At 36.7% G+C, this 12,413-nt stretch overlaps 1 protein-coding gene across 4 annotated transcripts in view; it reads right to left on the reverse strand.

The window, feature by feature from the left end:
* CNTN5 (contactin 5) overlaps positions 1-12,413 on the reverse strand; it is a 682,193-nt gene that overhangs the window by 33,443 nt on the left and 636,337 nt on the right. For all 4 annotated transcript variants that reach the window (XM_066989851.1, XM_066989852.1, XM_066989850.1 and 1 more), the window contains 2 exons: positions 7,548-7,706; positions 6,940-7,089 (listed from right to left, as the gene is read on the reverse strand). In XM_066989851.1, the coding sequence (XP_066845952.1) occupies positions 6,940-7,089; positions 7,548-7,706 (309 nt within the window). The remainder of the gene's footprint in view (positions 1-6,939; positions 7,090-7,547; positions 7,707-12,413) is intronic.

Genomic DNA, 12,413 nt, shown 5'->3' on the forward strand with positions numbered 1-12,413 from the left:
TTTAGTCTTAGACTGTAGGCTCCTTGGGATCAGATCAACTGTTACTTTCTTTTGATTCTTCAGCTAATGGTAGGGTTGAAAGCTAAAAGTTGGGTATCTGCATTGTCCTGGTGATGCAATCAACAAAAAATACTAAAACCAATGTTCTGAAAGTTGGCGGACAGAGACTAAATGTGGTTCACAGTAAATGTGGGTCTCAGTGGTTATATGCTGGCACACATTGACATTTAAACCTTCACTTAAGTCAAGCAAACAAAATTGTGGAAATTGCCAAAATTAACAGCTTGATTTAAGCTTAAACAGTAATTTATGGTGCTTAAATTAGATTTGGGGTTCAGAGTTTTAAAAATCCCTCTCTCACTCTGAGCAGCTGCTTAATTTTCTGTTCTTTTACTGAAAAATACATATTCTAGTAAAGATGAGCCTCTTCAGAGATTTTGTTTACTCACTTTGGGGCAAAATATTGAAAATGATTAAATATTTGCTGAAACATTTCAATTTTTATTTTAAAAAGTATAATTTAAAATTTGCATAATTTTTATTCAAAAAATAGAAAAATAAAAACTGTAAACAGAAATGAGAATATTTTGCCAAATTGTCGGAGATTTTTATTTTTTCATAAATTATGATTTTATTTCCAATTTTCTAAAGGATGCCAGGAAAATTTTGAATTTATTTAAAATCAGTTTTCTTCTCCCCTGTTTTTACTTAAGTGGGTGAATTGAAAACATCTTTTTCACTCCTCGAGCTATAGGTTCCTTTACTTGTAGAAAAGAAAATAAAGTGTCACATTGAATCTGGAAAATCTGAAAGTACTTGAAAAACAGTTCATCCACTTTTTCACATTTCAGTCTTACAAAGATTTTTTTTTTAATGTTGTTCCTGAATGAATAATTAATCATTTTAAAGTGGTTCCTTTCTTTGTTTGCTTGTTTTTCAAAGAAATGTTGAGTGGCTTTTTTCAATTTTGTGTTTCAATTTTGTTGTTAGCATAAACAGAAATGACAGATTTTTAATTTTGTGGTGTTTTTTAATTTTGTGTAGAACAACAGTATTTGGCAGCCAAAATTATAATTAATTATAGTATTGTTGTAGAAACATGTAACTAGATTTAGTCCCTATCACTTACTATTGCAATCTGAATAGGTGAGATAGAGGGAAGACAAAGAGAAGCAAGAGCCTCACGATTCTCCTATTATTCAGAGTAAGAGGTGCTTAACATGAGCTGCCCAAACTGACAGAGAAGGTTCTGATAAAGAACTGACTCCAGACTTTCCAAATCCCAGCTCTATGTTCTCTTCAAAATCAAAAAAAGATTTTTTTTTTTTTATTCTGTTTGGATTCTATATCGATGAAGATATTTTCTACATGGATTTTATTTTATTTTATTTTGTATAAATTCTGAAATAAAGCAAAAAAACAAACAAACAAAAAACAACAAACTGATATTGCTACACTATCTGGGGAGATGAGTGATTAAACTTGGCTTTAGTCCTTAAGAAAATGTTTGCTCAAGGTGTAGTTACTATTTATTTCTTTCAAAGCTGCTTATATCTTTTAAGATACAGATATAGTCTGAAAAAAAAGTACTAGCTGTGGAAAAGGTATGGTGGGGATAAAAAGGGTTTGTCACCAGCATGACAGAACTTCCTAATGTGAAGACCAAAGCAACAACACAAAGTTTTTTTTCTTAGTTACTTTCCTTTATATAAATATATATGTGTGTGTGCGTGTGTACACACCTGGGAAACAGAGAGATGTTAAGTGAAAACCTTTGCTACATGTTAAAGGCTGGCCCTCAGTTCTCACACTCCCAGGGAAACATCTCATCTGTTCAGGACTGAGATGTAAAATGTGCCAGCATCTCTGAAGCACATGATGAACTGTATTCAGCTACTGGAAATGTCCCAACTGGCTTCAAGATCTGCATTTCTGTTGTTCTCATTTTCTTCTGTATTTTTAATATCTGTAATTTAGTAGAAGATAGGATTCAATTCTCTCCACTGATAACAGTGTCATACATGGCTGCAGGATTCACTCTGAATAGTCTCCAGATTGCTATACATGGGTCTGAAATCTCAAATGCTGTAACATTCTGCCAAAGAACCAATTCCTTAGCTTTCCTGATATGCTTTCTAATAATACGTATATTTGGACTCTTTGTCAATATAATGCATATGGGTTTGGGCCTGCAATATTACATGTTAGTAGCCTATTGGTTTCAGATATACCCATGCAGTTAATGATTATTGTCTACTTTATCTTCTCCTTTTGTTTTCCCCTGTGGAGACATTTTCTACAAAGGTTTCAGTTGCCCAAGTAATTGTCTAATGATACAGAGAGAGCAGGCAATTCATTTTTCTCTAGAAACAAAAATAGTTCTGATAATGGGAAAAAATGAAACTTGTTTTGTACAGGTCTCAAATATAAAAAAAACACCACCAGCAAAAGAAATCCCCTAGAACAAACCCAGTCTAAAACATATTATTGCCAGGACACAGTTTTTTTTTTTTTTTTTTTTTTTTTTTTTTTTTATGAGGTGAAGAAATATTAGCTGAGAGTAAGTGTGACCTAATGAAAGATAAGGACTTATTAAAAATAAATCCTGTGTACAATCTGCTACTAACTGAGTGCATTATATTGTTACCTCATAAAATCAAGTTTTCATGCCTGATTAGCAGGTTAAACTTTCATTCTACTCAATTTCTCTCTCCCCATGTTTCCCCATGAATAGATAATGTAATTGATGCTTTGCCCCAGGCTTCAAATGCCCGACTGCTGTAGTGGAATGCCAGACATGTCTGAATTCATGTTATTGGCTCTTTTCACCTTGTGGATCTGTAAAATATCTATCAAGGCTAGAAGTGACAGAAATGCAGCAGCTGGCTATAAGTTAGATGTGCCAGAAAATTGCAGAATTATCCATTCCAATGAAAGTAGCTATGAAAAGCAATCATGTTAACTAAATATAAACTAAGTAACAAGATTAAGGTTTAATTAGAAAATTAAAGCAAGTGGAAACCTGTTTATTATTCTGTTGATTTCCTTACACCACCCCAAGCATTGCTTCCATGGGTATTTTTACATAATGGACTTGTATAAAATGTTGTTACTATCTAGGGGAAGAAGTGATAAAATAAGTGAGGTGTGGGGAGAGAAAAAGATTTTAGTCTCCAGCCAGATTAGCTGATGCCATTAAATTACAGATGCTGATTTCCATTTAAGTATAAAATAACAGCAGCAGAATCACACATTTGCTACCTCTGTGGGTTGTCTACACAGCTATCATTCAGCCCTGTGGATCATGACTCTCCTCTGAGCACAAGCCTCTCCTCTGGGAGACTGGATTATTGTATTTTTTTTTTCCAGTGCAGCTTGCCTTTTTTACTTGTAGGGCACGTCTAATATTACTGCAAAGAGCCACCTTACTCTGCTAGGTCATGAGAAGGGAGGTTGATGACACGTTCTTGCTAAAGGATAATGTCCTTCCACATGCACTTCTACTTAGAATTCAGATCTATGATATTGGAACTGCAGCCCATGTTAGCAGAGGTTTTCCCTTGAAGCTTTCAGATCAAAAATGAGGAACAGAGACATTCTGAAAAACAATATGTTACTGGGTAGTACACTAAGATAGATATTAATATGCTAATTTGGAAAACTGTATATGAAACCTAGTGAAAACTTATGCTATCTTTCCTGTCTCTTTGACTTTGGTATCTAAAAAACAACCCCAAGGATGATGATTCACATGATTGCTGAAGGAGATATATCAGAGAACAGAGCTAAACAGACAAGACTGAGGTCCCAAGGCATCTCCTGGACTTCAGGAATATCTGGAGATCAGGAAAAAGTGACTGCCTGAATGAAGCAGATCATGAAGCCTCTGGCATTTCAAGAATGCCATAAAAATTATAAGCAGCATGCTATTTTGCAAAGAATTACATGTGTAACAGTTTTTGTTGTTGTTTTTAATTGTTTCTGGTTTAAAGCAGTCTATTTTATTATTGTTTTTACTTTACAGCCCTTTGAAGGTTCCAACAAATTGGAAAGTTATGTCTTATTGTTTTTTATTGTAAATACTGTCTTCTCACTGCCTGTATAGAATGAAACAAGAAAACAGTTAAATCTGTCTTTTATATAGGTAATAACAAAACAAAACAAAAACACAAAACCAAAACCATTCACAACAAAAAGAGAAACCAAAGGGTTTCATTGAAGAAAGTTATTTTGAAATTGAGGTGACAACAACCAACTTTTGCTGTACCACACTGTGTTAAACAGGCACACCAATAAATTCAACTTGAATTTCTCTGAAGGCTGTTAAGTTGTTTTACTGGCACCTGTCTGGAATTCAATGTCACACTACAAAACGCTCCCTTCTAACATGACACTTATGCAGCTGTAACTCTGGTAACAAAAATGTGTTTCTAACTGGAAAGCTGAAAGTGCAGGTAAACACTGAGTGTGGTCTTTTCCTATTTGAAATAATGTGTTCTAAAATCTTCTTGATTTTTAATTCAAAAACTGCATTATTATTGTCTATAACGCTGTTTGTCAGGAAGAGTCCCATGTACATGATATATATATATATAGGCACTCACAGATTAAATACATCTGGTGGATTAAAATCGTGAACCATGTTTTGAAAATCAAGAAACATATTCATAAATCTGCAGGAACAAAATACCAGGGGTGCAACCTACTACAAGATAAACTTTTTCCAGAATATCTCTGTCCTTTCTAATATACACCACCTGAACAGAGAAGTAGTTCAAACATTTGGGTCCAGTAATATTCTCGGCCAATGCTGCATATAGTTCTAAATCATGGAAAGAATAGTGGTGGGGGTGGGGGAATAAGTTTATTTATTTTTTTAATCATTTGACATGAATATGGCTTATGTTTTTTTTTTTTTTTTTTGATTTCATTTCATTTTCCCTTTCTTCCTTTTCTCCTAACAAAGTATGCAGAATCTGAAACTTCTGTGATACAGTTACTGAGTTTCACACTGAGGGCAACTTGCAGAAGATTAGGGGGAGAACTGGAAAAGAAGCGCCCTTCAACATGCATGAATGGGAATCAGATGACTTCAGTGCAGTTCTGTCATTGCGTCTATATTACCAGCCAACAGCTATGAAGTTATTTAAAGAAGAAAAAAATGTCTTATTAAAACTGAAGATAGATCTGTTTTAATAAGACATACTTATTTTCTCTTCTTTAAACAACTGCATAGTTGTTACCTGGCAACACTGCATCCAATTTTGGATGCCAGAGAATGAGAAAGACATTGGTCAGCTAGGGAGAGTTTAAGGGTGGGACTGAGATGGTGAAGGCTGTAGCTCTTGCCCTTTGAGGAGAGGCAGGAGGAGCTGGGCTTGGTCAGCCTGGAGCAGAGACAGCTTCAGGGATTGAACAGCAGCCCCCAAAGCCTACATGGAGATCAATGTGATGGAAATGGTGCTGGGATTTCCACAGTGGTACAGGGAAGGAAAGAGACAGCGGTCATAAGCTGAAATAGGGTCAGTTCTGACTGAATATATTGAAAAAAAAAAAAAAAAGAAATCCTAATTAGAGTAATGAAGCACTTGCACAAAGAGGATGTGCAGTCTCCATCCTTGGAAGTTTTAAAGACCAGGCAAAGCTCTGAGCAACCTGGTCTGAAGTCCATTTTTCCAGCTTTGAAAGGGAAGATGGAGTAGGGGCACTCTGAGTTCCCTTCCAGCCTCAACTATTTTGTTGATTCTGTGGTTCCAAGAAATCAGCCTCAATAGTCTGCTGTGAATGTTTTTGGGTGGTTATACATAGATGTATGAACTAGGGAGCTGAAGCAACAAGATTAACATATCTTAAAAGAGAAGGATTTTTATTTCAGAATAAGAGACATAAATATATTGTGGCATTGCCACTTTTAATTTTTATAATCTCCCCTAATGAGAAGACAGAAGACGGGGCAATGCAACTGGCATATTCATCTGGAGTGTTTACAACTATAAAATCTGTTACGCTTTCAGTTTAAGTGGAATCTTTGAATTTGGCACTCATCTATTCTGTATGATTAATAATAAGCTACTTTCAAATTATTCAGCTGAGGAAAAATCAAAACAAAATCAAACTTCTCTAGGCCTCCTAAATAATAGAGGTATGCAACTAGCAATGGAGCATAATCTGAGAGTGTCCTGAGGTGGATTTCTGTTCTGAGGCTTTGTTCAAACCATGACTCTGTCTCTTTCTGCCTCCTGAAATGTGTTTCTCTTTGTCTGCCTAGTGATTTTTCTCAGATTCCCAGTCTTCAAACATCACTTGTTTGCTCCCTTCATTCTGCCTAAGTTGCTGTCAGTGATTCCAAACTTTCAGAGACCATTGCAATTTTCAAGAGACCCAAACAGCATATACAATATTCTTCTCTGGACTCCCACAGTACCATCCCAGTCAGAAATTTAATGACATTTCTTCAAATGCACTAACAATTCATGGTAGAATATGCATGATCATGAAACATGTCGAGTATGTGGTAAATAAAGCAGCTTCCCATGGATTCACTACCTGCTGAAAAAAAGGTTTCAGTGTACCTTTAAGGGGAGAAGTTATGAGGAGTAGGGTGGAAGAAGCTGCCTGGGAGCAGTTGTGTGAAGGGACTGGGAAGTAGCCTGCAATTGAAGATCAGTGAAAGCCCATGAGAAGCTAAGCAGCAAAGGCTTAAGAGTAAGTTGAAGAAGTAAGACAGCAGGGAATGGGGTTATTTGGAATTTCTGTAAATTAAACAATATTCTTGTAAATAAAACAAACTGTTCTCCATTACAAAAAATATCACTTTAGCACAATTTTAACTCAATCCAGAGATGTGTGCCAGTGAGAAGAGAATAGCACTATTATTACATTAAAATAGTTCTTGTTGCTGGTAGCCTTGGAAAATTAACCTTTATATTCTCTGCATACCTGCTTCATTGGTTCTGATCAAGCGGGATGGTGCACTTGGATCTCCAGTCCCAATTTTGTTGGTTGCTACAACTCTAAATTCATACTCCACCCAAGGGTTCAGTTCAACAGCCATAGCAGATTCCATATCTCCACTTATCACATCAGGAACTGCAGACAGTAAAGAAATGGATAGGCTGCTCAGAAACATGAAGCTCACATTAAATGTTTCAATAGGAAGTGTTTATTTTTATTATTATTTTTATTTTAATTTATATATATATGTGTGTGTATATATATATATATGGCCTTTAGAAATGAAAGATATTGAGGGTTTGTCAGAAATCACAGTTAGATTTTTGACACTGTGGTACTCCCAAAAAGACAAAGATTGAAGGGTAGTGGGAAGAGCTTTCTGCTTGTTCACAGATGCATCATGCAAGTATCTTTGTGCTGTCCTTTCAGAGATGTTGCTAAGTAACATGAAAGGAAAAAAAAATAATAGTCGGTGCTTTTAATTTATCATTGTTCTCTTAAGAGTATCTGTTCCTGCAGATGCTGCTGATTATTATTGTCATGTGGCAGGAGTTTTGAACAGCCTACTTGTACTATTTTAAAGTTTTTCTCACCTGTTTTTACTGTCTGCCAGCCAAGAGAAAATGGACTGCGTGCTTGCAAGTTGTAGAGGGAGATCGGGCTGTGATTGTCTGCTCCAGGGCTCCAGGAGAGTGTTGCTGTGGTGTCTGTAATTTCCTCCACTATTACAACCCCTGGGGGACCAGGAGGACCTAGGGTAAAGTGGAATAATCAAACAGAACACACCATCATTGCAACTGAACAGTAATAATACAGGAGATATATTCTGTAGGGAGTTCATGAAATGCAAGGGTTAAAATGCACACTACTACAACATGGTGATAGCTTATTTCCAAAATTTCTACTGACAAATTGTGATATTGTTTCTACTTTTTAAATGTTGTGTAGGTGAGAAGCAATTAACTTATCAAAGTAACAGCAGAAGAACTAGAAATAGAAGCAGATTTCTAAAAAAAATCCTCAGTTATAATTGTTCTGATCCTAAAATTAAAGAAAAAAAAAAAAAAAAAACTTTAAGTAGCATCCAGGCTAGATTGAACACTCACAGTAACATCTCTTTGTAAGAAATGTCATCAGGAAAGACAAATAATGATCAAAATGAAGCAAGGTCAGATATGTTTCTTGAGGAGCAAATAATATTGCTATTAACTGAGTTATAAGAATATGACATGCATCCTGTTCTCAGATTCACCCATTCAAGGAAACAATCTGGATTACTACCCTTCTAAGTCCAGAGCCACATATTCTTAAGGTTGATATTTATTATGATTCCATTGAAAACAAACAAAAAAAACCTACAACAATTTCTCATTTGAGAAATTAGAGGATTATTTTTTCCACTTAACTATGCCAAATGAGAAAATGCTAATCATCAGTTGCATAAGCCATGTGATTACTCCAATAAGTAAGTTATCTGGTAACAAACATGACTTTGGAATGAAAAATGTGCCTATAACTTCTATCTTACCCCACATTTTCTTCTTTAATTTTTCCTGATATTGGTACTACTGATGTTTGAAAACATTGTATATTTGCATTTGCCAAATTAAATTGGAGGCAAGGTGGAAACAGTTTTTTTTTTTTTTTTTTTTTTTTTTTTTTTTAGTAGGAAGCAATGGTGGATACACTTCTGTGAGAGCCTGAAGCTCTTTGCATGTATCAGACTTTCCCCCACAGTTACAGTGGAACAGATCTGCTGGACACCTCTGCTCCTGTCTATCCTAACAGTGAGCCATTATGAGAGGCATGGTCCTACTAGAGCTCAGCAGCTGCAGATAAGAGAGAAAATACTCAAGTCTGGTTCCACCATTTGATGTTGCGGTTGTAGCCATTGCATGTAGTACATTAGTGAATGCAGTACATTACTGAAGTCAGTTATTTTTTGTTTGTTTGTTTTTTGTCTGTGTATGTGTGCACTATTCCATGCAACCAAATCTTTAAATCTTTTGCTGGCTAGAAACTTAGTCCGTAAGTGAAAAACAACTTGTATGAATATGAAAGGCTAAAGAAAACCCCATTAATTGAAAGGCTTCCCCCTCCCCCCCTTCATATTTTGCAGCTGCAAACAATTTTCCACAGCTATTCCTTCAACAAAAGTGTGTTTACATGAACTATGACAACAATGCATTCAGAATTTTCTAGTAGTTCAACTCAGTATTCTCAGAGAGGAAGAGGCATTGATTCCTTTAAATAACAAAGCAAACTACACTATTCACTTTCCTCTGTTTGCCTGACAATGATCTACTAATGACAAATTGACACCAAAATATTGGAAAGTTATAGCATTTATAGGAATAAAGGCAACAAAATAAAAAATAGAGTTGTCTTTCTAAAATGTTTGTATACAATTCAGTAAAGTTCAGTGTTACAGACGTATGAGGGAGCAAGACTTTCTGAAATACATGTTCACAGGAGACCAGGATACTGCAGTGGGCTATAGGAAAAAAAGAGACTTTCCACCCTGAATGGTGGTGACCAGCTTCTGTGGCTCATAGTGCCAGGAGTCTGTCCTCTTCCCTTGCCCTTCTTGCTCAGCAGTCCTGACATCATTGCTGTCGATGGCTTTCATCTCCCGTCTGGGATAAGATGGTGCCACCCCTTGGACCCCTTGTGACTCTTGGGCTTCTGGAGTACCTCATTTGCAGTTGAAAGGTCTTGATTTTCTTCCTGGGAGAAAGCAGGGCAGAAAACTCTGTCCTGTGCACCCCTCCCTTTCTGCCATGTATTTGCTGTTCTTTGGCGGAAAGCACCAGGTCAGACCTTTGTCTCAGAATAGTAAATCCTGGGGCTAATTTAATAAAACAGGGTGGTCTTCAGTCTTCATCATCTATTGTTTCAGGCTATCTGTTGATGTAGGAAAATACTAGTGAAATTTTTATTTGTAGCCATGAGGGAAAGTTTAAAGGAAAGCTTAGATCCTGATGCAATCATATGCTTTTACTGATTTGGAGCCCTAGGCCCAGAATTATATCATGGTCCCAAGCACAAACAAAATTAAGGGAAAATATTTTAGTACTTTTCCTCTATGACAATATTTCTTCCATGCACAATGAATATTTTTAAAGAGTTTCTAGCCACTGCATTATAGGAAAAAGAACAAGATTCTTGTGCATATAAAAATATCTAAAATATATTTATGCAGATGTCTCCTGCTAAATTCTCAATATATTTTGTTGTAGGAGTTCTCTCATGGTTTTTTAAACCTTTTAAATGCATTCCTAGTCATGATAATGTGTCATTATGCTTTCTGAGATGTGTGCTCTTACACAGTCTGCGGGATGACTGCTAAAAAGCATTTCCATTTCCAACAGCAGGCATTCTTGAAAGCGGATTAATAAGGGACAAAAGCCTCTGTGATGACAAATGTATGACAGTTAGCCAGGACCTGAGTGCTATGCAGATGTCACTCATTTTTGTAGAAATCTCATTAAATTTTATGCTTGGATGTAATCATTCATGGTGTCAGCTGGATGGCTAATGCAGAGAAGCATTTCTCCCAAGGGCTGTGTTATTGTTCAGGATCTCTAAAACAATTTTTTAGTTGGGAATAGTCAATTGAGGAAAAAATGCACAGTCTGCTCAAATGCTTCTCTGGAAACCACACAGAAAATGACTGGTCATAAATGCACCACAGTGCGGTTGACCTTCACAGAGAAGACATTTGAGGCTATGATAGGCTCTTATGCAGCTCTAGGAACACTGGAAACCCAGCACAGAGGATATTAATCAGTTATCTTCTTTCAGAGCAATTCCATAGATCAATGCTTCATTTCAAGACATGCGTGAATGCATTTTGGCAAACTTGTTTTATGTGTCTTTTTATTGTTTGAATGATCATCCTGAGAGGTCCTTTAGATTACTTGCGATGATTCAATGTTAATGTGAGAGTTCTTGAAAGAATGTTAGCAATAATAACCTCAGTCATTCAGTGAGACAGTGCCCTTTCCTGTGAATCCCAGGATGTGCACTGATTTACTCTACTGCAGCCTGACCAGGATAATCCTTACTTTTACCAAATCACTAAAAAGCCTGATACATAGCACTTCATGAATACATAATTCTTTACCTGAAGGTTTTGCCAGTACAAGGTGTACTGGCTTGTCATAAAGAAGATGTTAGGTCTAGAAAAAGAGGAACAGAAAGAGGTGGTAACTACAGGATAATGGAAAAGTTGTTTGAGGAAACAGGAGCCTGACTCTAACATGAAACCATTTTGTTGTGTCCACCTATGGCACTGCACATGTTGGGGAAGAAGAAGATGGAGAGAAAGTGTGTTATGTGCTGAATGCTTTAGAGGCTATGCCCTCATTCCCATCCCTACATGTGTGGTATACCCAAGTGATTTCTGTAAGACAGCTACATAAAGCCATGGGAGAATGGAGAGGTCACACTCCAACTAGACCAGTACAGAGAGGGAGGTCAGACTCAACACTGGAAGATAACAAAGAGAAGATATTGATGTTCCAGCCTGGGTAGTCTTGACTCATTCCAGGGATGTGTTCCTTTGCCCCATCCCTGGAAGTGTTTAAGGCCAGATGGGATGGGGCTTTGAGCAACCTATTCTAGTGGGAGGTGTCATTGCCCATAGCATGGGAGTGCAACCAGATGATCTTTAAGGTTCCTTCCAAACCAAGCCATTCTTTGATTCCATGATTCTATAGTTAAAGGTACGATACTCCACTTACATCAGCATATTGTCTTCCAATACAGTAGATGTTTCAGCTACAATGATATACAGAAAAGGGCCAACGCACAGACTTGAACTCTATCAATGATCCTATGTACTATTATGCTGTCAGCCATTCCCTATCACAATTTCAACCCTGTGCCAATCACACTTTTCCCATCCAAGGCCTGGGAACAGTTAATTGATTACCATGGGCTGGGACAGATCCCAATAGCCAGTTTGTTGTGTCCCTACTGTTTTAAAAGGGAAGGGGGACTTTAGCTGTGTGGATGAGAACTCCACTGTATTCATTGATCTCAGGAAGTGGTTTACTAGTACAGACATATCTGAGTCCAATTAATGGGGTCTGTACCTAGGGCATCTTCGTGGCTCTTGTTACAGCTCAAATGTAATTTCAAGGACCAGCAAAAATCTGCTGACCTTGTTTACGTTCCATTTAATAATATTGTGGCTGATGGCCTTTAAACCCAAGTGCTTGTCTTTAAGTTTTATTGGCAATATCCACAACTGAAAGGAGCAATGTGGTCAATCTAACCAGCGGTTCCTGTGTTATATTTGCTCCAGGTCAGTAGAGTTCAGAGGAAACATTACTTCTCGAAAAATATATCATGAGAGTGGATTTCTTGCTTAGGTAGGTAGTTTGCTAGTCTACAAGATAAATAGCTTTAACCTCCTTTATTATTATTATTGTTATTTTTTTAGACCACAAAAC

Source organism: Anser cygnoides, chromosome 1 (assembly GCF_040182565.1).
Source record: "Anser cygnoides isolate HZ-2024a breed goose chromosome 1, Taihu_goose_T2T_genome, whole genome shotgun sequence".
Classification (NCBI taxonomy): domain Eukaryota; kingdom Metazoa; phylum Chordata; class Aves; order Anseriformes; family Anatidae; genus Anser; species Anser cygnoides.